Here is a 27,971-nt window from a genome sequence, read left to right as displayed (position 1 = left end):
TTCTTCTGTTGAATTCTCCCATCATAAACAAATTTCCATCTCTCTTAATAACCTGAATAATTTCTTTTATCTTATTGTACAATTTTCCAATCTCTGTATCATCTGAGAGTTAGTAGGTATGGTTACTTGTAGTACTATACTGGGTTACAACTGTGATAATTCATTCACTGTGCTCTTCATTGGAATTTACTTACATTAGTATCGTCTTTCTCACTATTAGACCTACTCCTGCAATATTCCATTCCAAGGCCATAAGCTTTTTGCAATTGTACATTTGGCAGCTTTTTAAAAATGCAGTTTTCTTTCAGCCCTGTACTGTTCTGTTCACCAGATATCAAACTTAAGTCTTTTAAGAATTTCTTAGCAGACAGCCTCCTGTAGGCATCAGCCTAAGTTGATATTTGCAATGGGCTTGGCATGGCAGCTTCATGGACATACCTCAACCAATAACGGAACACAATTCTGTAAATGCCCCAATGATGTCCCAGTCCTGTAGGCGGCTGCTGTTTTCACTTGCAGCTTCGCAATTGAAAGCAGGCAACAATGCTACAAGCTGTCCGGGATCATCTTACACTGTGTCAACTGCAAACTCAATTTATTATTTTTTGTGTCATAATTAATGGTGTAAACGCATACAGTTGAAAGTAGTACTTGACACCAATTGACGGAGGAGGAGCAGGGTGGGGGGGGGGGGGGGGGGCAGAAAGACACATGTTCATGTTGTTGTTGTTATTGTTAAAGAACCAAGAAAAGAAAGGAAGGCATTGAACTGATCCATTGTCATCCTTGTATATGTTTTTGAACATTAGATAAGTCCATCATAGTATTATTGAAATAAATTTAGTCTCTGACCCAAGAATGTGCCTACACTGCAAAAAAAAACTTCTGTTTTGCTTAATCGACTTATTATCTCTAAGTATACATAGCAGCAGAAACCCAGATAGTTCAAGGATTCAACTAAGTGATGTAGTTATGAAGAAAGTTATTATAAAACAGCCAAGCTCAGAAAGTGCATGAATCAGCTTTGACCAGTATCATCAGTCGTTGATAGTGGAGTCTTGCATACACAAGCAATCGGTTATTTTGTTTGGAAATGAATGACTATGTGGTAACATTGGTTCATTGTGTGCAACTTTTTCGCCTCCCGGAAGTTCATGCTTTCGTAGACGGATATAAAGATATATCTTTAACTACAGTAAAGGAAGAGTAAATGAGACCTCTCAGTGAATTGCCATCTCCCTCCCACCCCATCTCTCTCTCTCTCTCTCTCACTCTCTCTCTCACACACACACACACACACACACACACACACACACACCTTCAGTTGATTTCTTCTGAAAGTTAGCAAAGCTATCGTGCTCTTTTGTGTCTGTCACTTGGCGTCACAATGCTTCTCATATTTGGTGAGTGGTCTTCCTGACCCCCAAATTACTTGCATAAAATGTATTGTTACTTTATCAAACTGTGGCAATTAAACCATTTATCTTCAATTTAAGTAACACGACCTTCATAATGAAAATTCAGTCCACTTAAGATTCAAAACCAGTTTTCTACACAGTGACACAGAGTGAATTTGCTTTGCAAAAAAAGGGGGGGGGGGGGGCAAATTGTCCATTTAACATCGAGGCAGGCATCAGAAATCGATGTTATATCCATGATATTGTAGTCACCTACAGCTGTTGGCATTACATGGGCCCTTTGCCTAGTGTAGCATATTTGAATAGTAATCAAAGTGCCCTCAGTCCTATGTTCCAACCTTGTTACTGCCTAAATTTTAAGTAAAAATTATCAGCAAGGGTGCCTGAAGACTTGTGGCATAAGAAGTCACTCTTGTTCTGCCAATGGCCTTGTCAAAGATGGCAGAGGGGCTGATAGACAGTCAGGGCACTTTCTTGCCCTTGGGATGGGTAACTGTCCCTAAAAGCCAGAAGAATCAGCAATGATCAGTGGCATGAGGATGCAGAAGGCAATGGAAATTGCTGCATTAGACAATTTGTATCCATACGACATTAGGCCTGTAACTGAAAAAGTATTGTGATGATCTCTCCGTTGGCAAAAGATTCTGACTAGTATCCCATTCGGATCTCTGAAGGGGCTGCCAAGGGGGAAGTGACAATGAGAAAAAGGTTGAATAACCAACGATAGAATACTGTTCTAAGAGTCAGGGTTTGAAATGTCAGAAGTGTGAATGTGGTAGAGAAGCTAGAAAATCACAAAAGGGAAAACCTAAGGCTCAGTCTAGATGTAGTGGATGTCAGTGAAGTGAAGTGGGAAGAAGATAAGGATTTCTGGTCAGTCAAGAATAAGGTAATATAAACAGCAGCAGCAAATTGTATAACAGGAGTAGGAGTCATTATGGAGGGTAGGGCAGATGGTAAATTACTGGGAACAGCTATATGATAGGGTTATTCTCATCAGAACTCACAGCAAGCCAACACTGACAACAATAATGCAGGTACACATGCTGGTGTTGCAAGCAGAAGATGAAGAGACAGAGAAAATATACAAGGATATTGAGTGGGTGAATTAGTAGGAAAAGGGAGCTGAATAATAGTCGTGGAGGATTAGAATGCAGTTGTAGTGGAATAAGTAGAAGAAAGTTTATGGGAGAATATTGGCTTGGTAGTAGGAATTAGAGGGGAGAAAGACTGAGGTCTGCGTTAAGTATTGGTTAGTAATAGTGAATCCTTTGTTCAAGGACACAAAAGGAAGAGGTACACTTGGAGAAGGTCAGAGTACCGGAAGATTCAGTTAGATTAAATCATGGTCAGGCAGAGATTCCGAAATCAGATATTGGATTTCAATGCATACCCTGGAGCAGATACAGACTTGGATCACAATTTGGTAATGATGAAGAATAGGCTGAAGTTTTAGAAACTTGTCAGGAAGAATTGGTATCCAAAGAAGTAGGATACAGAAATCCTAAGGAATGAAATTGTCTGAGACTGTAGATACTGCGATAAAGAATAGCTCAATAGTCAGTTCAGTTGAAGAGGAGTGGACGTGTTTAAAAAGGGCAATCACATATGTTAGAAAGAAAAACATAGTTACAAAGGAGGTAACTGCAATGAAACCATGGACACCAGAAGTAGTATTTCAGTTGATCAACGAGAGAAATAAGTACAAAAATACTCAGGAAAATTCAGGAAGATGAGTCACTTAGGAATAAAATAAATAGAAAGTGCAGGGAAGCTAAGTGGAAATGGTCGCCCAAGAAATGTGAAGAAATCTAAAAAGAAATGATGGTTGGAAAGATTGACTTGGCATATAGAAAAGCCAAAATAGCCTTCAGTGAAATTAATAGTAAGGGCAGTAACATTCAGAATGCAATGGTAATTCCACTATTGATGCAAATGAGAGAGCAGATAGGTGGAAAGAGTACATTTGAAGGCCTCTATGAGGGAGAAGACTTGTCTGATGACACAATTGAAGAAGAAACAGGAGTTGACAGGGATGAGGTAGGGGATCCAGTACTTGAATCAGAATTTAAGAGAGCTTTGGACAACTTATGGTCAAATAAGGCGGAAGGGGAGATGACATTCTGTCAGAATCTCTAAAATCGTTGGAGGCAGTGGTGACAGAATGACTAGTCACTCTGTAGTGTAGAACATATGAGGCAGGCAATATACTGCCAGACTTTTGAAAAAACACCGCCCACACAATTCCAATGATAGCAAGAGCTGACAAGTGCAAGAATTATTGCACAGTCACCTTAACTGCTCGTGCACCCAAGTTGCTTACAAGAGTAATGTAGAGAAAAATGGAAAAGGACATTGAGGATCTGTTATCTGCCATGAGTTTGGCTTTAAGAAAGGTAAAAGTGCTAGACAGGCAGTTCTGAAGTTGCAGTTGATAATGAAAGCAAGACCGAAGGAAAAAAAAAATCAAGACGTTCATAGGATTTGTTGACTTAGAAAAAGTATTCAACAATGTAAAACAGTACAAAATGTTTGAAATCCTGAGAAAATACAGCTAAACTATAGGGAAAGATGGGTAATATGCAGTATGTTCAAGAGCCAAGAGGGAAGAATGAGAGAGGAAGACCAAGAATGAAGTGCATGTGTTAAAAAGGGTATAAGGCCAAGGTGTAGTCTTTCATCTCTGTTGTTCAATCTATACGTTGAAGATGCAGTGACAGAAATAAAAGAAAGATTCAAGAGTGGGATGAAAATTAAAGATGAAAAGATATTTGAGTAGGAGGGACAATCTGATGAGTGCACAATATGGATTGAGAGTTAGTTAAAGAAAGATGAAAGCAATGAGAAGTAGCAGAAATGAGAACAGCAAGAAACTTAATATCAGGATTGGTGATTACAAAGTAGATGATGTTATGGAATTATGCTATTTAGACAGCTAGGAGCACATAAAAAGTACACTAGCTCTGGCAAAAAAAGGCAATCCTGACCAAGAGAAGTATACTGGTATCATACATAGGTCTTAATTTCAGCAGAAAAATTTGGAGAATGTATGTTTAGGGCACAGTATTGTATGGTAATGAAACATGGACAGTGGGAAAACTGGAACAGAATAGAATTGAAGCATTTGGGATGTGGTGCTAGAGAAAAATGTTGAAAATTATGTGGACACATAAGGTAAGAAATGGTTCTCTGCAGACTTGGCAAGGAAAGGAATATATGGAAATCACTGACAAGGAGTGGCAGCTGCGCAGTTTGAGGTTCCATGTCATGCGGCCCCTCCCGCCAGAGGTTCGAGTCCTCCCTCAGGCATGGGTGTGTGTGTGGTGTTCTTAGCATGAGTTAGTTTAAGTGGTGTGTAATTCTAGGGACACATAACCTCAGCAGTTTGGTCTCTTAGGAATTCACACACATTATTGAAGTAGGATGCTAAAGTGAGCTGTAGAGGATAAAAACACTCAGATCTTGGTTATTGTCTGCAGAAGCAAATCTATTCCATTGGAATGATTACAGTATCAAACTATTATAATCAGATTAAATTGTAACAAGTAAGGTGGGGAATCTATGATCTCATTGTTACTCTATTGTAATTTTATAAATTTATTATGTATTGCTCAGTTCTGTAACTGTGAATTAAAATTATATTAATCATTCATGAAAACAGATTTTGTTTGCTTTTTTTTTCTCATTGGTGTGTAGATACTACCGGTTTGTTGAGTAACATTTACAACAGAGATTGTCACATATTTATTGAGCATGAGTAGACTAATGGAAACTTAATACTTTGCTGTGTATGTTAAGAAATTTTGAAAGTAATGTTCACAACATGGTCACTATTTTTTAAATTTTTTTTTTCTAGTTTGGCAATACTTGCTACAGCAATTCTGTTTTACAAGCATTGTATTTCTGCAAGCCATTTAGGGACAAAGTTTTAGAATACAAAGCAAAGAACAAAAGGACCAAGGAAACCCTTCTGACATGTCTAGCTGATTTATTCTACAGTATCGCCACTCAGAAGAAAAAAGTGGGTTCTATTGCACCAAAGAAATTTATTGCTAGGTTGAGGAAAGAAAAAGGTGAGCCTTGGAATTGTACAAAAATTACTACAATAATATCAGTATGTTTGTTTCTGAATGATTTCTGTTTCAATATTTTCTTTGCAGAAGAGTTTGACAACTACATGCAACAAGATGCTCATGAATTTCTCAATTTCCTCATAAATCACATAAATGAAATTATTTTAGGTAAGTACATCATTCTCATCATTTTATGAAACAGTTGTGTGTTGTGTTTGCGCAAGCTTGTGTGTATGTGTGTCTGTTGCTGACAAAGGCCTTAATGGCTGAAAGCTATAATTGTGTGAATCTTTGTGTTGTGCCTATCGCGACTCAGCATCTCCGCTATATGGTGAGTAACAACTTAGCAGTCAGGAATGTGGTGCAGACAGGACATAGCGCCACTTCAATGTGAATTGCTGTCAGAGGGACGAGGGTCACTCGTGCTATGAATGATCAGGATGTCTTCTTCATCAGACGAAGATATTTAGGCACTGGGTCTTTTGTAACTGTGGAGCTGCAAAGAAAATATTGGTTACACCTGTTATGATTGAAAAAAGGGGAGAAATATGGCACATTCAGCATAACGAAAGAACTGGTCATGTATTCCACATGTTTCCATCCCTTTTACAGAATGTCTCAAAAGTGTTCCTGTATTGCATTAAGAGAAGTGAAGGACAGAATTCAGAGAAAAGCAACAAAACTGGAATACTTCGATGATGACTCCTTTTTTTTCTTTTTTTTTGAACATAAGCCTAAGCATTGCTGGTTTTGAGAGAGGTGTTCAAAATAAGTATTCCACCGATTTAGACAGAAATTTCTTATCACAGAGCATTGTTTCTTACCTTGTAATAGAAATTTTGTCCCTATAGACAAGAAGAAAATGTCATTTCACACAGAAAACTGGATTCCAGTCATTGCCAATGCCAAGTGCAATAGATTCCCTCTGCTCAAGATGGAACAAGAGGATTTCAGTGATCTTAATGCACTAGACCACAAGTTTCACAGAGGCTCAAACAAAAAACTGAGTATCTCTGGCTAAATAACTGAGCTTGTCTGCCTGCTCATTTCATCTGACAACTGTACTACACTGAGGGGAAGGGGAAGCCATAACACCCAGCAACCATGGACTAGTCAAAGTGTTTCATGAACAAGGTGAGAGGTACTGGCAAAGATCTGCCGCTAGCAAACATTACAGTTTGCTGTAGCTTGTGTGATAAAATTCTACCAGTAAAAAGTGCCAAGAAGAAAGCCTTACTTGACATATGAATACATATCTCAGCTGCAAAATGGGATTTCTGTGAGCAAGTACCAAGTGAATAGTGAATCTGCATGTCTGTCTGGCAAAACTGATTGGTTCAGGACAGAAAATGTAATACTGATTGTACATGTTCAGTGTAATTGCAACACAAATAGTGTTAAATTTTTCCATATCTTCTTCTGCTGTTGCTTGTGCAGATTTGTATTGCAGCCAACATTGTCTGTTTTGGCCTGCCTTTTTGTACTTCTCAAAATAAGGATTCTATTTCTGCAGTATCCCAGCAGTGTGTTCAATCAGCACAACATTGTAACTGCACAGACTCAGTGTTGTTCATCCAAGAAAATAAAAAAAATAGTGGTATTTCTTCAAAGGTAACATGAGTAATTGTAAAATAAATGTTGCAAAAATATGCAAAATGGCATTTTACCCAATATGTGCTGCCTGCATCAAGAAAGGCCAAATATGTAAGCATAAAATAGGTAAGCATAGAACATACAGGACGTAGAATACTTTAGTTATATCAGTTGCAAAATCCCATTTCTCATTCATTGCTCGTCGGAACACACACCATTTGTTCGACAATGTGCGAATGAAAATAGTTATTGAATGTTTTGTGAATGAAACTGTTAATGTAGACAAGAAAAATTTACATATACAACATACCATATAGCTAACTCTGCCACTGTATTTGCAATTGTCTGACTCTGATTTTGAAATGAAAATAACTCTTAATGCAGCATTAACTTACAATGTGAGTATAACTAACTTCGTAAACCACATATAAAAGTGAAACAAAAGCCACAAATCCTCATAGCGTGTGGCCGTAACATTGTGTGTGACACGTTGTATCTTATCTTGGCCAAATATCAAAATACATCACTTATTTACTTGGTACTGAAAAGATGAATTGCTCTCTTTTCACTGCTAGAAACAATTTTGATATGTTAGCTATGTTTGTTATGTAGCTGTCGACCTGAAAGCTGTCAAATGAAAACTGGCCGGCGACTTCATTCTTCACTGCAAACTTTCCAAAATATACGTGGTGGTTTACAAATTTGCAGAGTATCACAGTGACTTTGGGCAATAATGAAAATAAAACCATTTCACTATCAAGCTGTAATGTTGGACTATAAGGTGCAGTAAAATCCTTTTTGGTTTCCTCAAAATTGAATGAGAGAGATTGCATAGTGGGAAACACACACTAATCACTAAACAGTAGTTTCTAATATTTTATTTGGAAAGTAAGTTTTATTGAGAAACTAACTACATGGCACATTGAATGACTTCAAATTAATGAAAACAACAGCACACCATCTGAATGTCTCAGCCTCACCTCACATCACTTCGGTGTACCACTCGTGGCTTCAAACAGATTTGGCATTGACCACAAAGTGATGATGTCTCCAGCACACATCACCTTCATGTGAATTGCTCCATTTGTTAACATGGAGATGGCTTGAAATGCCCCCCCCCCCCCCCCCCCCCGCCCTCTGATGTGTGTGCCACATTTTTTTCTTTGTGAGTTGGGCCTTAGACTCTTAGAACTTTACTGTAGGCTAGTTACTTTACACATTACCAATATCCGTATTGTATCCTCCATAACTTCAGAATTTCAGAGTGTATTCCAGGCAATGTTGACAAGAATTTTTCCAATTCTAAAAGTGCTATAAATGAATGTTTGAAATGAATGGATTCCTACTCACCACATAGAGGAAGCATTGACTGGCAAACAGGCACAGAGAAAGAAGACTGTCATTTCAGTCACAATCTAGTCCAAATCCGAAAGCAGGGTTGCAAAAGAAGTAAAACACTTAGCACTGAAAGAATGCTTATTATGAACACCAAGTTACAACCAGAACAGAACAGACCTCCTGGATGGAGAATGCATCCTTTTATACAAACATAGGGTGTCCAGCATTCTAGAAAACAGAGACAACTTGAGGAATTTTTTTTGTTATGGAGGACTCGGGGAATTTTTTTATTTTGTCAAAAAACTTGGAAAAGGCATGGTACCATATTTGATTTTGGGGAATCATGGCAGTGAGTTAGGACCCCCGCTGCATTGTACGTATGCGAACAGCCGAGCGACAGTGGTGGCTTGCCTTCTGCTTGGCTCGATGCAGTGCCGCACTCAATGTTCACCCCTATCTCATTGCTAGGTAACTGCCAACCACCACTGTTCTGGCATCCCTCATCCCTTCCTCTCTCTGTCCATCACAGTCACCTGGACATGGCTGCAGCCTGCCGAGCCAAGCCTAGCTGTATGGATGTTTGCTATTGTTGATATGAAATGGTTTGCACGCATGTCACTACAACCTGGTCGTGCTTCCCTGGTTTGTTGTTGGGCTGTGGTTTTTTATATTTGTGATGGGATGTGAGTGGAAAGGAGCTGTGAAGAGTATTTGGTGTAGTTACATTTACATCTGTTCAAATGTAAGTATTTCCTTGTTTACTAACACAGTGTGATGACAGACATGTAACTTCAGGAGAGTTTGTGGCGTGTTCAAATCCATTTATTATGAAACGGATATCAGGCATGATAAGTACATGAGAGGTACATGCACATAGTAGATTGTTTTGGATATGATCTAAGACATTATTTTTCAAAGGGATCTCCAGTTTGACAAGAAACTTGGGATTAATCTGGAATGGCACACCATTCATTTCGTCTGGCGAGTCCAGAGACGTCGTGAGGACAGTCGCATTGATACGAACACTTCATCCTGGCTTTCGAGAGGGTACCCTTCTGGAAAAGTCGAACTTATGGTTTACCATTGTGACATGTCTCAGTATTTCCAATGTCTCTTGTGAGACAAATCTTGTTTGCGGCTGCCTTGCCCATGTAGTGAGTCCTTGCACCACACTGTCAAAGTGCATGAATCGTCCCAGCCCACGTTCACTTCATGTGCCGGATTGTCCGATCTATAAAAAGAAATGGAAGGCCAGGAATTCAAAACTCTCGACTGTCTGTCCTACTATGAGGCCTGAGAGAAATTCGGTCATCTCCACTCGCTGTCTCTAATATCTATCATTGCTTCTATTGCTTCCTTTCCTCCTCCTCCCCCTCCCCCTCCACTCTGTCTACCTTCCCTTCCTTCCTCCTGACAGTTCCAGTTCCCTCCCCTCTCAGAATCACTTATTCTCCTCAGCCAGAGAAGAAATAGTCTTCTCCGGCACCCTCCATGAATGGGACTCCCTCTAGGAACCCCACTCCCCAGCATCTTCAGGTCAGATGCGGAACCCACACTCTACGAGCCTCAAAGCCACTCATTCTCTTTCAGATCGTAACACTGCTGTGACTTGCTGTCTTCCCAACCATACTTCCTCTCACTCTTGATAGGAGGAAAGGAACAAGAAGATGGGAGAATCCCCTGCCTCCTCCCTCCCTCCCTCCCTCCTTACTTAAAGTTGTTGGATGTTGTGCACCATGAAGGGCTTCGGTTGGCCACTGGGGCATTCCGAACTAGCCCCATACCAAGCCTCTGTGCAGAGGCTGGTGAACCGCCACTTCATATGCGGCGACGGCTACTTACAGTGCGCCAGGCGTATAAAACTTTGTCCACACCATACACCCCTGCATACCATACCGTTGCTCAGCCTCCTCTGGCACGATTGTTTCATAACCGGCAACGTGCGACGCAGCCCTATGGGATTCGCGCACAGGATTGCCTCGGTGCGATGTCTATGGCTGGTCTTCATGTTTTACGTCGCGGTTGGAGCAGATCTCCACCTTGGCTCCTCCGGAGACCCAAACTTATTTTAGATTTGACTAATTTTAAGAAAGCTGGCACACCAAATTTTACGTTCCAATCTCTGTTTTTTAACATTTTAGATGTGCATCATGGTTTCACTGTCGTTTATACTGATGGCTCCAAACAGGAGACTTTCCTTGGCTGTTCTGTGGTGTTCCCTGATCATGTTACCCGGATTCGCCTCCCTGCTGAATATACCGTTTTCGCAGCGGAGCTCCACGCGATCCTGACGGCACTGGAGCAGATGCATCGTGTTCGGGGCGATCGATTTCTTCTCTGCTGCGATTCTCTTAGTGCCTTACAGTCGCTGCAAAACCTGTACCCGACTGAAGAGATGGTCCAGCTGATACATGACCAACTGTACTTGCTCCAACGGCGGGGTAAAGAGGTATCCTTCTGCTGGGTGCCTGGTCATGTCGGCATATGGGGCAATGAACAGGCTGATAGGGCTGCCAAGGAGGCCTGCAGAGAGCAGGATGTGGTCCAGTGTCCCATCCCCTTGCAGTCAGTCATCGCTGCACTCCACAGGAAGTGCATGGGGTTGTGGGAGGACGAATGGCTGGCGGTGACGGCCAATAAACTGCGGTTGGTAAAGTCAACCACTCGGCCGTGGCGTTCCTCCTGCCGGCTGCTCAGGCGGGAAGAGGTGGCACTCACACGTCTTCGTGTGTCCTCTGACACATAGCTATTTGTTACGGCGGGAGGATCCTCCGTTTTGTGATGCTTGTGGTGTGCACATCTCTGTCCGGCACATTTTAACAGACTGCATTTTATACCGTGATGCAAGGGCAGAAGCACAAGTTGATGGGGATCTGCCCTATGTTTTAGCTAACGATGAGACGTGTGTGTCTAGGGTTTTTAAGTTTTGTGATGCGTCTGGACTCTGGCCTAAACTTTTAGGCTGGAGGTTTTAGTGTATTGCAGAGTGGCTGACTCCTCCCTTTTTTCCTTGCGGTCAGCCAGCCACTTCCATCTGCTACATTGTTTTAGCACCCTCTACCTTTTTCTTTCCGTGTTGTTCATGTTTTACTGTTGACGCCCTGCTTCATCCCACGCTTCGGTGTGGGTGAGCACATGTTTTTCAATGATTGTTCCCCGTGTTTTCTGTTCCGTTATATGTAAATGTTCTGAGTTTTTTTCTTGACACCCGTCTCACTATGATACTGAACGGGCGCTGAAGACCTTGCTGTCGTGCGCCCACACAACCCTTCTACTAATACTACTCCCTCCCTCCTTCCCTCCCTCATCTACCTCCAACATCCCTTGCGGAGTTGCCTCCTCCTTCTAAATCAGGGTTCTATCTTATATTCGTGGACTCCACTTTGTTCTTACTGGTGGTGGACATCGACTCATCAACTCTCCTCCAATGGAACTGTAGCAGTTCTTCAATAGTCCTGCCCCAATCAGTGGTTAAAAGTGCCCAAGGAGAAGGAAGGGGGGAGGATCTGAAAGAGAATGAGTGGCCTTGAAGCCCACAGGGCATGGATCCCACATTCAACCTGAAGTAACAGGCTTCTTACCCTGGAGACACTGAGGAGTGGGGTTCCTAGAGGGAACCTCATCCATGGAGGGTGCCAGAGGAGAGGGTTTCTTCTCCAGCCAAGCTATCGTCACCTTCAAGAATTGAAGTTTCTTCTTTCTCTCTGGTCTGTAGGTTGTGTTATATTGCAAGAATCTCATTTTATGAATACTCATTTGCCAACTGTCCATGGTTTCCGAGGCTTGTGCTGGAACTGGGTCGGCCCTTGGAGAACCTCCGGTGGTGTTTTTACAGTGATGTACTTGGACATTGTTAGTTCCTGCATTCCTCTTCATACTGTGCTGGAAGTGATGGCTATTTAGATACCTTTCGAATCTGCAGGAATGGTATGCAGTCTTACCTCCACCCCCGAGACCACTTCCTACATTCATGATCTTCTTACCCTCCTTTTAACAACTCCCTCCCCCCACCCTTCTCCTTTAGAATCTTATGCTCATAACTTTCTGTGGGGTAGTACTTTGACCACTGATTGTTGAAGACTTGGTGGCAGGGCTTGATCCTCAACACTGGAATACCCACACTCTTTAGTGTGGCACAGGGCACTTTCTCGGCCATTGATCTTTCCACGTGTAGCCCTGTATCGTTCCTCTCTGTTCAATGGGGAGTTCATGATGATTTGTGTGACAGCAATCATTTTCCAGTAGTCTTATTTTTTCTTCAGCATCACTCACATCGATGCCTTCCCAGGTGGGCCTTCACTAATTCAGATTTGGGTGCCTTTCCCTCAGATACCAACCCCACTATTCCGCCACACAATGACATTGATGAATCCATATGGACAGACACTATCCTTTTGGCTGCTACTCCAACAGTTCCTTCTTCCTCAGGTTCTCCCTGACAGAAGAGTGCCCCTTGTTGGACAACTGAAATTGCTGCGGCTATTAAAGACTGCTGTCATGCCCTCCAACACTACAAGTAGTACCCATCTCATGACCCCCTCCTGGCCTTTTAAACAGCTTTATGTCCAGCCTGTTATCTTCCTATAGGCGAAAAACGGATTTGTTGGGAACAATATGTTGCTGCCGTCGGGCTGTACAGTCACTCTTCACAGGTATGGGCAAAGATCATGCCCATGTTTGGCCACCGTCCTCTTACAGATGACCTGTGAATTGCCCTGAATGGTGTTATCCCCACTAGCCAGGACTCTGTCGCTGAGCATTTTGCTCAGAATTTTGCCCAGGCCTCAACATCATCCCACTAGGCGGCTGCATTCTGTCTTGTCAAACACTGTCTGGAACGACTCTTTATCTTTCATTCCCCGCTGCCTGGAGCCTTATAATGCCCTGTTTAACAAGAGCACTTGCTCTTACCGAGCGAGGTGGCGCAGTGGTTAGACACTGGACTCGCATTCGGGAGGACGACGGTTCAATCCCGCGTCCGGCCATCCTGATTTAGGTTTTCCGTGATTTCCCTAAATCACTCCAGGCCAATGCCGGGATGGTTCCTCTGAAAGGGCACGGCCGACTTCCTTCCCCATCCTTCCCTAATCCGATGAGACCGATGACCACGCTGTCTGGTCTCCTTCCCCAAACCAACCAACAACAACAAAGCACTTGCTCTTTGCCCCGACATGGCTCTTAAAAGAGACCAAGTGCACAACCAAATGCTTCAACACTTGTTTTGAAACCAGATAAACAACCTCTTCAGATGGACAGCTATCATCCGATCAGTTTAACCAATGTCCTGTGCAAGTTACTGGAATGTATGGCGAGTCGCAGCTGTATTAGATTCTTGGGTCCCGGGACATTTTAGCTTCGACCCAGGGTGGGCTTCCGCTGAGGCCACTCTGCTGCAGATAATTTAGTCCACCTGGAGAACATTATCTGAATGGCTTTTACCTGGTGTTGATAGCTTGTTGTACGTTTCTTTGATCTGCCTAAAGCTTATGATATCACGTGGCACCACAACGTCCTAACCGCAATGTCTTAGTCGGTGTACATGAATGGGTACCTCATGGCCCAGTCACAATTTTTATCTGGAACTTTCTTTCATGTTGCACTTTTCAGGTACAGGTTGGTCCGTCATGTAGCACCCCCCATCTGCAGGAGAATGGGGTTCTGCAGGTCTCTTGTTTTGAGTATCTCTCCCTGTGTAGCGGCTATTAATGGTCTGGTGATGACTGCGGGGCCTCCTGATGATTTTTGCATTTATTTTTGTTCATCCGTGATGATTGTTACTGAATGCACACTGCAGGGAGCAATATACCATGCACAAGCTTGGGCTGTCACTCATATATTTCATTTTTCAGCTGTCAAGACCTGCATTACGCATTTGTCGCCACCGTACAATCCATCCCATTCAGGATCTGTACAGTAAGAGCCAGTCCTTCAATATGGTGGAGTCCCATTGTTTTATGGGACTGATCTGTGATATTTGGTTGACAAGGCTTTCCCATCTTCGTCAACCAAAGTGGACATGTTGGTTGTACCTCAATGTTCTTAGACACATTAGCAATATCAATTGGGGCATGGACTGCTCTGCTCTGATACAGCTGTGCACAGCATTGGTTCGGTGCTGTCTAGGTTATGGGAGTCTCCATTATGGCTCAGCATCACCTTCTACATTATAGATGCTGGACCTGATACCCCAGTGTGGGATACGACTGACAACAGGTACCTTACAGACTAGCCCCGTGATCAGCTGCCGAGTGGAGGCAGGATTTCAACCCTTTAGAGTGCTGTGGCAGCAACAGTTGATTGCATATGCATTATGCGTCTGCTGCTGCATGGAGCATTCCAACAATTGTCTCCTCTTTTTTTCAGATATTGAGACCCATCTGTCATGACAAAGTCCCAGCTCAGGGGTCACAATCACCACCTTCATCATGTCCCTTTTTTTGTGAACTCCAGCTTTCCTCTCTTCCACCTTTTATCTAAGCTTGCTCACACACACCTCCATGGGGCAACCCCTGTCCACAGCTCTGCCTTGATCTGTCTCAAGGTCAGAAAGTCTTGGCTCATCCTATGACCTTCTGCTGCCAGTTCTTCTCCATTCTCGGCACATTTCAGGGTTCAGTAGTTGTCTGTTCTGATGGCTTGATGGTTGCCAGTCATGCCAGATTTGCTTACGTTCATGTGAGCTGTAATGTGAGCTCCACTTTGCTGGATGGCTGCTGTGTTCTCACTGTGGACTTGGTAACTATCTCATGTTCTTGAGCATATCCGTCCCTGCATCAGTGAGTCCTTCCTCATCTGTAGCAAATCTGAGCAGTTTACAAGCTGATTATCCAGGATCCCCTTTTTTTCCCCTCAAACAATGTGGACACTCAGTTATCTTTGTCTGGACTTAAGGTCGCATTGAGATGCTGAGAACATCTCACTGACAGCCTGGCCAAATTGGCTACTGGCAAGGTGCCTCTTAAGACTGGTATTATACTGTCAAGTTCTAAGTATTTGAAATACAAAATAGCATGCTCTGACTTTTCTGAATAAACTGTTGGCGATAGAGGAGATCTCAAATTTGTGGAGGACCTTCATGTGGGCCTCTCACAAGGACTCCATTGTCCTTTGCCAGCTCTACATTGGTCGTACTTGCTGGCTCATAGTCATCTCATCTATCATGGGGATCCACCCCACTGTCATTGTGGTGTCTATTTGAAGTCGGTTCATAGATTCCTGGACTGTTCTAACCTAGCCACCCTGTGGTACACTCTTAATCTTCCTGACTCGCTACCCCTGGTGGTAGCCGACATTTGCCTCAGCGGCTGACCTGGTTTTATCATTCATTCGTGAAGGAGTTTTTGTTTTTACTACCATCTCTCTGAGAGAGGGCACCTCAGCTTTGTCGGCCCATTGAGGGGTGGTAGGACTCCCTGTTGCCTTCTCTACCCCAATGGGTAGTGATTGTGTGGGCTTGGTGGTCCACCACAGCCCTCCCCCTACCAGCTGTATTGGTCTTCTTCTCCATTCTCAGTGTTCTGTTTGACTTGGTGTTCTTCCTCTATTTTGCTGTGCTTCTCTCAATCTGTCCACACTGCCAGTCTTTTCTGGGTCTTGTTGGGTGTGGTGTGTGTAGTAAGTGGTGGTGGTGGTGGTGGTGGTGGTGGTGGTGGTGGTGGTGGTGGTATGTACATCACTCTTTCTGCCTTTGGGGGTCTCTGGCTGCTCCCTGGACAGGGCACATCATCTGCCTTCCTTCCTTTCCCCCCTTTTCCTCTTCCTTATTCCTTTCTGTAGACTTTGTTGACCTTTGGTAGACCTTAGGGTTTTCTTTCCTTGGGTTTCACTCACTCAGTCGTTCCTTGGTTTGTAGTTTTGTTGACTTGCCTGTTCTCCTAGGAGGGCCCGATGAGCTTTTGGTTTGGACTCTATCATCAGTAAGCTAACCAACAACATTAACACAACACAATTATTTCAATTACAGGTTGAAAAAGTCCTCCACTGACTTGTCAACAGAGATTACACTGGTATGTCATGTTTTATCTTAACACAGTCAAAGACTGTGGGTGTTTCCTTAATTCCTATTGTTGTGCTACTACTATCCAGCAACCAGATCCACTTCTGATTCTACAAGAGTTTTGCAAACAAGATTGCACGAGTTTTGTAAACAAGATTGCACATCTCTCATCACAAAAAAAAGTCCAGAGGGCTCAAATAGAGAATTGAGTAGACCACCACTACAAATCCACTTTTCTGGAAACTGTCAGTTTAAGAATCGATGCACAGGACAGTTGATACATGCCGGCACGTCATTGTGTTCCTCCTGCGGGTCCTGGGTAAGAATAGGCCTGAGGTATTCCTGCCTGTCATAAGAGGCGACTAAAAGGAGTCCCTCCCCCTCAAGAGGGTAGTTTGCGCCTGTGTCCGGAGACGGACGGTTCAACGACTTACAATTGTGGTCATTTTGGTTTTTCACTTATTCTGGTTTCTTCCTTCCTTTTGGTTGTTTCCTTTGTCCTTCTGCCTCCCTAACTGTCTTCCTTACTTTTTACCTTGCCTTCTTGTCCATCGTTTGGTCTCTGCCTCGGTGTTTGAGACAGTCTGTCCTCCCCCCCCCCCCCCCCCGCCCCCCCTTTTTTTTTCCCTCCTCTCTGTGTGTGCGTGAAGGCCGACCCACACATTCGCACGCGTAGCCGGTGACGGGGTAACACATAATTCCCCGCCCTGGGTAGACAACAAAGGCACGCACGTACCCCCTGGTAAAGGCCAGGCCCAGGGAGGGGTGATTGCCTGAGCTGACACCTTCCGACCATGCTGATTGGTCCCTCTGTCCATTTCTTGGGAGGTGTGACCTGAGGTGTAAACATTCACCTAAGGTGGGAGCACCTTCCGAGAGGGTCCCCACAAGGAAGGAGCACGCCATCGGAGACACTGGCAATCATGGGGGATTCATCCGCAGTGGATTTCTCTTCTTCTTCTCTCTCGACTCCTGCCCTAAAACGGAAACTTGACCAGCCACCAGTGACAAAAGTACTACCACTTGCCCCAAAGTTCCTCGTAGTTTCTAGATCTGAGGACAGAAAGGGTTTTTCAGAAGGGCGTAGATGCCATAGCCGGACCTGTCAAGTCTTGCACCAGGATGCGTAATGGTACCTTGTTGTCGGAAACTGAGAGCGCCTTTCAGGCACAAAAACTCTTTCGGGCCACACTCCTGTACACATTCCCTGTCCGGGTGGAGGCTCACCGCACTTTGAATTCGTCGCGTCGTGTGGTGTGGTATCTACTAGATCACTCGACGGATTGACTGACGAGGAGATTCAGTCTTTCCTCACTGAGCGGGGCGTGACGGCTGTCCATAGGGTCATGAAAAAGGTGGACAATGACCTTGTACCGACCCGGACACTTTTCTTGACCTTTGATAGTGTCCAGCTGCCGTTGCGCATCAAAGCGGACTATGAGGTTATTTCTGTTCGTCCTTATGTCCCAACACCTACGCGCTGCTACCAGTGTCAGTGTTTTAATCACACCCGCCAGTCTTGTTCTAATGCAGCTAAATGAGTCACTTGTGGCAGGGACACCCATGAGGGTGACTGTCCACCTCCGTATCCTCGTTGCGTGAACTGTCAGGGTGACCATGCAGCGTCCTCCTGGCGACTGTCCCATCTACAAGGATGAATGCTGTATACAGGAAATTTGGGTCAAAGAGAAAGTTTCCACCTCAGCTGCTCACAAGCTATTTGCTATTAGGAAGCCCACGCTGCTCCCAGCGGGGAAATACAGTACTGTCCTCGCCTCTCCTCGGCCTACCAGGGAGGTGTCGACGCGGACATGCGATCTGACCTTTAGCATTACGGTCGTCAGTTCGGCCAGTGCTAAGATCGTCCGATCAACGTCTCCTCTTCCTCCTGTCGCCCCTAAGACACAAGCACCTTCATCAGCTTCTGCCAGGACTAAGACCCAGAAGTCAGATCTACGGGCCTTCAAGAAGGAACCGTCCTGTGAAGACTTCCTATGTACCCCGAACTCCCAGCCATCGACCAGTACTTCGACCAAATGACCTTCCAAGAAGGCTCATAGGAAGCATAGTTCTCCTTCTCTGCCACAGCGTGTTTCTTCTCCTGCGCCACCCAGCGGTTGCCGCTCCCACTCCAGGCCATCATCCGTTTCGCCTGGCGGCACCACTGGTAGCCAAACATCTGGCTGTTCACCGGCGGAGGAAGCTCCCCCTCCCGGCCATCTTAACATGGCGCCCGACGAACCTATTGGAAAAAATGGACGATGACTCTCTGCCTATTGATAGCGGCAGCAGTGCTCGCTCGAAGCCAGGCCCTCAGCGGCCTTCGAGGTGACCCCTTCTTGCTTCTCCTTTTTCTTTTTCTTCTCACGATGGCAGTTCTTCATTGGAATGTTTGCAGCATTTGCTCCAACTGAGAGGACTTAAAGTTGCTGCTACGCTTGCACTGTCCGCTCGTAGTAGCTCTCCAGGAAACGAAGCTACGCCCATGCGATCGAATTGACTTGACACACTATTCCTCTGTGTGTTTTGACCTACCCCCTGTGGCAGGTATTCCGGCTCATGGAGGGGTTATGTTGCTGGTCCAGGATGATACCTACTACGATCCCGTCACATTGCACACCGATCTGCAGGCAGTTGCCGTCCTAATTACTCTCCCCACTTTCACATTTTCCATTTGTACCGTTTACACTACATCGTCGTCTGCCGTTACTAGGGCAGACATGATGCAAATTATTGCTCAGATACCTGCGCCATTTTTGTTGACTGGAGACTTCAATGCCCACCATCCCCTTTAGGGCTCTCCAGCTCCCTGTTAGCAGACTTTTTCAACCACCTCAATCTTGTCTGCCTCAATACTGGCGCCCCTACTTTTCTTTCGGACACAACTCGCACCTATTCTCATTTAGACCTCTCTATATGTACTACCCAACTTGCACGACGGTTTGAGTGGTACGCTCTTTCTGATACGTATTCAAGTGATCACTTCCCTTGTGTTATCCATCTCCTGCATCATACCCCATCTCCATGCTCAACTAGTTGGAACATCTCCAAAGCAGACTGGGGGCTCTTCTCTTCCAGGGCGACATTTCAGGAACAAAACTTCGCAAGCTGCGATAGTCAGGTCGCACACCTCACGGAAGTCATTCTCACTGCTGCTGAATATTCCATCCCTCATACTACTTCTTCTCCACATTGCATACCAGTCCCATGGTGGACCGCAGCATATAGAGACAATTTACGTGCTCGTTGACGTGCTTTACGCACCTTCAAACGCCACCCTACGATGGCGAATTGTATTAATTATAGATGATTACGTGCGCAATGTGAAAGCAAGAAAGCCAGGTGGGCTGCTTTCACAAGCTCCTTCAACCGTTTTACTCCTTCTGTTGTCTGGGGTAGCCTGCACCGGCTATCTGGCACTAAGGTCCACTCACCAGTTTCTGGCTTGAAGGTCACGAATGACGTCCTTGTGGCCCCTGAGGATGTCTCCCATGCCTTCGGCCGATTTTTCACAGAGGTTTTGAGCTCCACTCATTACCACCCTGCCTTCCTTCCCTGAAAACAGGCAGATGAAGCAAGGCCACCTAACTTCCGCTCCTCAAATCATGAAAGTTACAATGCCCCATTCACCATGCGGGAACTCGAAAGTGCACTTGCCCGGTCATGGTCCTCTGCTCCAGGGCCTGATTCTATTCATATTCAGATGCTGAAGAACCTTTCTCCTGCGGGTAAAGGTTATCTTCTTCGTACTTATAATCGCATCTGGATTGAGGGTCATGCTCCCACATGCTGGCGTGAATCTGTTGTTGTTCCGATTCCTAAGCCGGGGAAGGACAAGCACCTGCTTTCCAGTTATCGACGCATTTCCCTTACCAGCTGTGTCTGTAAGGTGATGGAACGAATGGTTAACTCTCGTTTGGTTTGGCTGCTTGAATCTCGACGCCTACTTACCAAAGTACAATGTGGATTTCATAGGCGCTGCTGTGCTGTTGACCACCTGGTTACCTTGTCGACCTTCATTATGAATAACTTCTTGCGGAAGCGCCAGACAGTGGCTGTGTTCTTTGATTTGGAGAAGGCTTACGACACTTGTTGGAGGGCGGGCATTCTCCGCACCATGCGTACATGGGGCCTTCGCGGTCGCCTCCCTCTTTTTATTTGTGCATTTTTAATGGATCGACAGTTCAGGTTACGGGTGGGTTCTGTCCTGTCAGACGCCTTTCGCCAGGAGAATGGGGTGCCACAGGGCTCAGTTTTGAGTGTCGCTCTCTTCGCCATAGCGATCAATCCAATCATGGATTGCCTCCCAGCTGATGTATCAGGCTCTGATTCCCTGAGCGCCACCTAGAGCCTCAGTGATCCGTATCCGGTTCACCCTTTCATGCACCGGATCCAACGCTCTCTTCAGCAGCTGGCAGATGACGGTTCTCTAGTTACCTTTATGTGGGTTCCTGGCCATGTCAGTATCCCTGCAAACGAAGCTGCAGATGCTACGGCCAAGGCTGCGGTCCTCCAGCATCGGACAGCTTTTTGTTGTGTGCCTTCATCTGATTTTAGCAGGGTCATTTGTCAGCGCATTTTATCGCTGTGGCATGCCGATTGGTCTACACTTACTGAAAACAAGCTTCGGGGCTTGAAACCTCTCCCCACGGCTTGGATGACCTCTTCACGCCCTTCTCGGTGGGAGGAGGTCGTTTTGGCCCGGTTACGGATTAGACACTGCCGGTTCAGCTGCTGACGGCTGCACCAGCGCCGTTCTGCCCATGTGGGCAAGTGCTGACGGTGCACCACATTTTAACGTCCTGTCCGAATTTTGATACACTACACATTGATCTTGGTGTGCCATGTTCTCTGGATGAAATTTTAGTGGATGACCCAGGAGCAGCTGCTCGCATTCTTCATTTTATCCTCTTGACAAACCTGTCTAAGGACATTTGATTACACTGTTTTCTTTTAATCCCTTGCCTGGTACTGTGCCTTTTATAGTGTTGTCCTTTTTAGTTGCTGTTTTAACATTGTGCCTCGCTTCGTAATTTAGTCAGGTCGCTAATGACCACTGTAGTTGTGCGCCCTAAAACCACAAAAAAAAAAACCTCATTGTGTCGGCGCTACATCCACTGTCTTGTAGAGAGTGACACATAATGTAGCAACTCTGGTGACGAAATTCTAGTAATGCCTGTCATTTAAAGGTCTAGGTAGGAGATATGCCTAATTAAACAGTCACCAACAACACCTGCCCACTCATTCATGTAGAACCACAATTGATGAGTGTGAGTAAATGTGGCATGGGGATCAAACTCACTCAAAACATGTAAATTGTGGATGTTCCACACCCCCTCGTGCCTGAAAGTTGGTTCCTCTGAAAGGGCTCAGCGGGCTTCCTTCCCATCCTTTCCTAATCTGATGGGGCCGATGACCTTGCAATTTGGTCCCCTCCCCCAAACCAATCAAATAACCAACCAACCAACGAACCAAATGTTCCACTTACCACTGCAAAAACTGTGCCCTGAGTGGATAATCAGCTGGTTCCAGGTTGTGCACATGCAATAAGTGAAATGGGTTAATAATTGCTCATGAAGGACATTTCTTACATTCGTCCACATGTTATGCACAATTGCAAAGTACTGAGAGTGATTACATCCCCTAACACATTAAGAAATACTCACAGATAATTATGACACTAGAGAAAAATGTTTGTTTTAGAGTCCCATGGAATCGCGCAGAATTTTTTGGTTTAAATATTTCTCACGTTGTATATGGAAAAATTGCTGTTATAGGTTGCCAATACCTATCAACCTGATTGCTGTTGTGTAGGAATAAGATCGATTATAGATCTTTAGTGATAGGCATAAAATAGTGTCAAAAGAACACGTACAAGAAGTCGTTGGGTTACTGGTGGGCAATGGTTGGTTGAGTTAACATTGAGCTAACACCTGCAATGGGAACAGTGCCTGGAGGACAAGTGAGGACTGCGGGAGTTGGATGCTGGGGCATTTCTATCCTCACTGGCTAATATGTCCGATGCTGCTCTGGGTCTTAGTTGACATAAACTGCTTTCGATTACACACAAGCTAGGAATATTTTATTGCCTTCCTTTGAACCCAGTCAAGGATGGATGATGTGAGAGGTGGGATGGAAGTTGCTCACAATAAAGAAAGAATCCCATGACAGGAGATTTTGTTTTCTTTTCTTTTTAGTGGTTTTCTGTTTTTGTGACTTCTTGGCCACACTTCATTACATTGTTTAGGTGTGATCTTTACTACCCATTTAGTATAGATAGAAACACAGTTTACAACAACTTGCACAATGTGGCAATTGCAAGAACAGGTCCACTGGTGAATGACAGTCGAGATCACGAGGTGAAGGAATAACTAACACAAGTCCAAGGCCTAGCGAAATCATCAGTAGGCATATACCACAGCCCAAAGAAAAATTGAAATTTCAGAACATGATCAGGCAAGGTCAAAATACTCTGCTATTCAGTGGTGCGATACTCAGGCTTCAGAGACTATCAAGAAACTGCCTGCAGTCGCTGGGCTGCTGTACATCGGTAGGCAATCGTCAGAGGGCGGTGCCACATCGTGTGCTTGTCACAGCAGCTGCGTGTTGTGGCTGTTGTCTGGAGCCTGAGTATCTCTGACGCGTTCTGTCTATCGATACTCGGGCTACATGGGTAACCCTCAGATACTAAGTCCCTTCCCCATCTTTAACTGGCACTTTGGGCCAAAAGTGGTGCCGTCTTCACCGAGGAAGCAGAGTGAGGGATGTAGGAATGCCCACTAAAGATACCCGCAGAGGGTCCCTATCGTGATTGCCCGCCATGGGAGGCACTGCCACCTGAGAAAGTCCTGGCTGTTTGAAGGAGTCTGAGGCACAGCTTGGGCCAACCTGCAGCAGAGTGGTCACAGGAAGTGATGGTGATGGGACCAATGGGTCGATCTCCATGGGCACCACAGAGTGTGCAACTTTCACTGGTGGTTAGGAAATGGGGACAGTGGTGGTGGTGGTGGTGGTGGTGGTGGTGACGGTAACTGGAAGTGTCATATGGGTGAGGAAGGGAGTTGACCCCAATCGAATGCCAATGCTTGTCATTGTCTACTATCTGCCAACATCTAACATGAGGATACTGCAGTAATACGAGGCAGACCAGTAGGCTGGCCAGTCCCCGAGGTGGTTGAGGAAGGCATGCCCAGATGATGGTGGGGGCAGGGGAAATGGAGACTAGGTAGTATGTCATGGTGTGGACGGAGCTGATTTTGACGCCAGACCAGTTGCTTCTGACCGGCCTCAGCCTCTCCGTATTGCCAAAGACGACACCTTGGGTTCCAGCCAAAAGTACAAACCCAGCTGGGGGCACCCGCACAGTAATATGACTGTGCATATGGCCAATGCCCCTGTGGAGGAGTGGGGTGTAGCAGGTCGACAGGGTGCGAGGTTTGCGCTTCTGTAAAATTTCAGCTGGGCTATTACCCTTCACAGGGATGGACTGGTAGGAGCCGGGGAAGCTGGTGAGCACTTCCTTGGAGTCAACTGTCATCATTAGTTTGCGCATCGGCACCTTGGATGTCCTGACTGCCCGCTTGGCTTCTGAATTGGACGTGGGATGAAAAGGGTAGTTGGTCAGGTACTCGATGCCATAGCACCGCCAAAAATCCTGGAACGCAGAAGCCATGAGCTGAAGGCTTCTATACCATCAGCGTATTTGTGGAACAGTATTGCACCAACACCGCAAACCACTGTTCAAGTAGCCAGAGTCAAACACATGGTGAGCTGGAATGGTGCTAAACAAAGGACTGACCTAAACATACTCCTGCATTGGGTGAGCCTATCTCAGCTTGATATATGACCAAAATGCCTGACACTTTGTGCAAAGAAACTACATTTGTCATGACAACAGCACAGACCAATGGCTTGGAGCCACTACAGCATCATCTGGAAGCTGCGCAGGTGCTGCTCACACGTGGTCCCAGTAACTAACAAATTGTCTAAATAATGAACGCAGCTGAGGATACTGTGGAGAAGTTGGTCAAGATATTTTGGAAATATCACGGGGGAGCTTGCAACCCCAAAAGACAAATTTTTGTAATACATGCCGAACAGCATATTAAGCTTTAAAAATTGTTTCGTCTGGTCATTTACAGGCAGTTGAAAGTAGGCGTCAGCGAGATCTATCTTTGGAAAAAATATTGGCTCCCCACCAGTTTAGCAACAATTCCTCCTGTCAAGGAAGTGGATACAGATTTACATTTGCTTGAGCATTAGCAGTAGACTTAAAATCACCATAAATTTGAAAATCACCACAAATGTGAACTGATCCATTGAGTTTCTGAACTATGACCAGGGGGTAGCCCGACTAGATGATAACGGTGAGAGAACACCCACATTTTGTAATCTATCTGGTTCTTGTTTAACTTGTTCACACATGGTTTAAAAAAAGGCACTAGACAAGCTGTGCCAAACTTATGCATTACCCGTTGCTTTATTGATGCTAATCACTGCAAGCAGCTATGGCTCCAATGCTACTGCATGAAACATAGCCCCTGTGGTCCCACGTATCACCACTGACACAAAGTATGCGACTGGACTGAGGATTTCTTAGTAGGGAGGACACAGCATGTTATCTCAGATGGAGAGTTATCAACAGAAGTAGCTTTGGGTGCACCCCGGAGAAGTGTGTTGACTCTTGTTGTTCATGTTGTAGATTAATGATCTTGCAGATAACATCAGCAGTAACTGTGGACTTTTTGCAGATGATGCATTGAAAACTCACTTTAAATGTTCAAAAATGTAGAATTGTGCACAGCATGAGACAAAAAACATAAAATCCTGTGAATATTGCATTAGTCAGTCACAGTTAGAATTGGCAAACCCCTACAAATAGATGGGTGTAACACTTAGCAGGGAGAGGAAGTGGAACAATCATGTAGCAGGAGCAGACTTCGGTTTATTGGAAGAATGCTAGGGAAACCCAATCGGCCTACGAAGGCAATTGTTTACAAACCACTCGTGGGAGCTATCCTAGAATATTGCTCATGTGTGTGGGATGCATACCAAAAATGACTAGCAGAGGTATTGAATGCATGTAGAGAAGAGTAGCATAAATGGTCAGATTTATTTGAGCTGTGGGAGAGTGTAACTGAGACGTTGAAAGAAATGAACTAGCAGACCCCCATGTGATTGTACTTTTAATAGTAAGCATAGGTGTCGTATTGAGTCAAATGCTTTCTGGCAATTGGGAAGTACTGCATCTACTTGAATGTCTTGATCCATGTTTTCAAAATCCATGCTGGTTGGCGTGGAGGGGGTCATTCTGCTCTAGATACCTCATTATGTTTCCGCTCAGAATATTTTCTAAGATTCTACAACAAATGGATGTCAAGAATTTTGGACAGTAGTTTTGTGGACCAGTTCCACAACTCTTCTTGTGGACAGGTGTGACCTGTGGTTGTTTTTTTTCTTCAACTACTGGACGCAGTTTTATGTTTGAGGGATCTAAGATAGGTTATAGTTAACAGAGAAGCTAATTTTGCCACAAATTGGGTATAGAATCTGATAGAGATTTCATTGGACTCTGGAGCTTTGTTAATTTTTAACGATTGCAGCTGTTTCTCAAAGCCACTGACACTAATATCTATTTCATTCATCTTTTCGTGATACGAGAACTGAGTTGGGACAATACTCCTGGGTTTTCCTTTTTAAAGGAACATTTGAAAACAGGGTGAATCATTTCTGCTCTTGCTTTGTTACTGTCAATTTCAGTTCCTGTCAATTTCAGTTCCTGTCTTGTCCAAGAGTCACTGGACTCTAACTTTGATGCCATGAACAGCCTTTGTAATGGCCAGAATTTCTTTGGGTACTGTGAATGAACATTTGACAATATTATGATATTGTAATCATAGAAGGTTTCGCACATTGCTCTGTTGACTACTACATGCATTTCATTCAGCATCTCTCTATCTATATTCCTCTGCTTTGTTTTACACCTATTACGCAGTAGTCTCTGTTTCTTTAGATGTCTCTTTACAGTGACTGTATACCACGGAGGATCTCTTCCATTATGAACTGTCCTACTGGGTACATGTCTATCAAGTGCATAGTCAACTATTCTTACAAGCTTTTTAGACCATAATTTGTTGCTTCTGAGCTGTAGATTAAAACTATAGAAATTTCAGAAAGCAGGAGTTGGGATCTGGACAAATAGAAGGAACCAGAGGATACAGAGTTTCAGAGGGAGGCTTAGGCAGTGACTGACCAAAATGGGGGTGAGGAATTCAATAGATGAGTAATGTGTTGCTTTGAGAGATGAAATAGTGATGCTCACAATGAAAAGGAAAAGAGACAATTCTCAGTAGAAATCCGTGGCTGACACAAGAGATATTAAATTTGGCAAAGGAGAAAGTATAAAAATGCAACAAAGGAAGCAGGCTAAAGGAAATAAGACATCAAAAAAATGAGATTAACAGTAAATGCAAAATGGCAAAGCAGGGTACGTTAGAGGAGAAATGCAAAGCTAGAGGAGAAACGCAAAGCTTTAGAAGCATGTGTGACTTTTGTATGAATGAATGTCGCATGTAGGATAGATATAGGAAGAGATTGAAGGAAGGTTCAGTGAGATAAAAGAATTTATTTCAAATAGTTTAGAGAGAGGAAAATTTAATTGTGATGGGAGACTGCAATTTGATAGTAAGAAAAGTAAGAGAAGGGAAAATGGGAGGAGGAAATGGACTGGGAGAAAGGAATGAAAGAGGAACCTGCCAAGTAGAATTTTGCATAGAGTATAGTTCAGTAATTCCTAACACTTGGTTTGAAAATGATGTCAGGACATTAGAACAAGGAGGAAACCTTGGAGACACTTTTCAAATTGATCATGCAATGGCAAGACAGGCATTTTGAAGCAAGATTTTAAACATTAGGACATATTCAGGGGCTGATGTGGGGTCTGAGCATAATTTATTGATTATGAACTGTAGATTAAGGCTGAAGAAATTACAAGAAGTTCGGAAATTAAGGAGGTGGGATCTGGATAACTTGAAAAATCAAGAGCTTGTTGTTAGTTTCAGAGGGAGCATTAGGCAATGATTGATTGAAATGGGGGAAAGGAATACAGTAGAAGACAAATTGGCAGTTTTGAGAGGTGAAATAGTGAAGGCAGCAGGCGGCCAAATAGGTAAAATGACAACACATAAGAAATGGAATTTAATTAATGAAAAGAGAGAATATAAAATTACTGAAAATGAAGCAGGTGAAGGAAAAAATGTCAAAAAAAAAAAAAAAAAAAATAGATTGGTAGAAACTGCAAAATGGCTAGAGGACAAATGCAAGGCTGTAGAAGCATGTATAACTATGGAAAAGATAGATATTTCCCATGGGAAGATTAAGACAGTCCTCTGTAGAAGAGAGAAGCAACTGTATGAGTATGAAGAGTTCAGACAGAAGACCAATTCTAAGGAGAGAGGGAAATGTTAAGAACTGTTTTATGCAATAAACAGCTGTAACAATACATTTTATTACAGACAATCAATTTCGGTCTAGGATCAGATCATCATCGGGTCC

At 44.2% G+C, this 27,971-nt stretch overlaps 1 protein-coding gene across 2 annotated transcripts in view; it reads left to right on the top strand.

The window, feature by feature from the left end:
* LOC126094475 (ubiquitin carboxyl-terminal hydrolase 46) overlaps positions 1 to 27,971 on the top strand; it is a 98,945-nt gene that overhangs the window by 9,494 nt on the left and 61,480 nt on the right. For both annotated transcript variants that reach the window (XM_049908867.1, XM_049908866.1), the window contains exons 3-4: positions 5,275 to 5,491; positions 5,579 to 5,659. In XM_049908867.1, coding sequence (XP_049764824.1) covers positions 5,275 to 5,491; positions 5,579 to 5,659 — 298 coding nt within the window. The remainder of the gene's footprint in view (positions 1 to 5,274; positions 5,492 to 5,578; positions 5,660 to 27,971) is intronic.

This window comes from Schistocerca cancellata, chromosome 8 (genome assembly GCF_023864275.1).
Source record: "Schistocerca cancellata isolate TAMUIC-IGC-003103 chromosome 8, iqSchCanc2.1, whole genome shotgun sequence".
NCBI lineage: Eukaryota > Metazoa > Arthropoda > Insecta > Orthoptera > Acrididae > Schistocerca > Schistocerca cancellata.
Note: the sequence above shows the minus strand (reverse complement) of the source record. Positions and strands in the feature narration are given on the sequence as shown.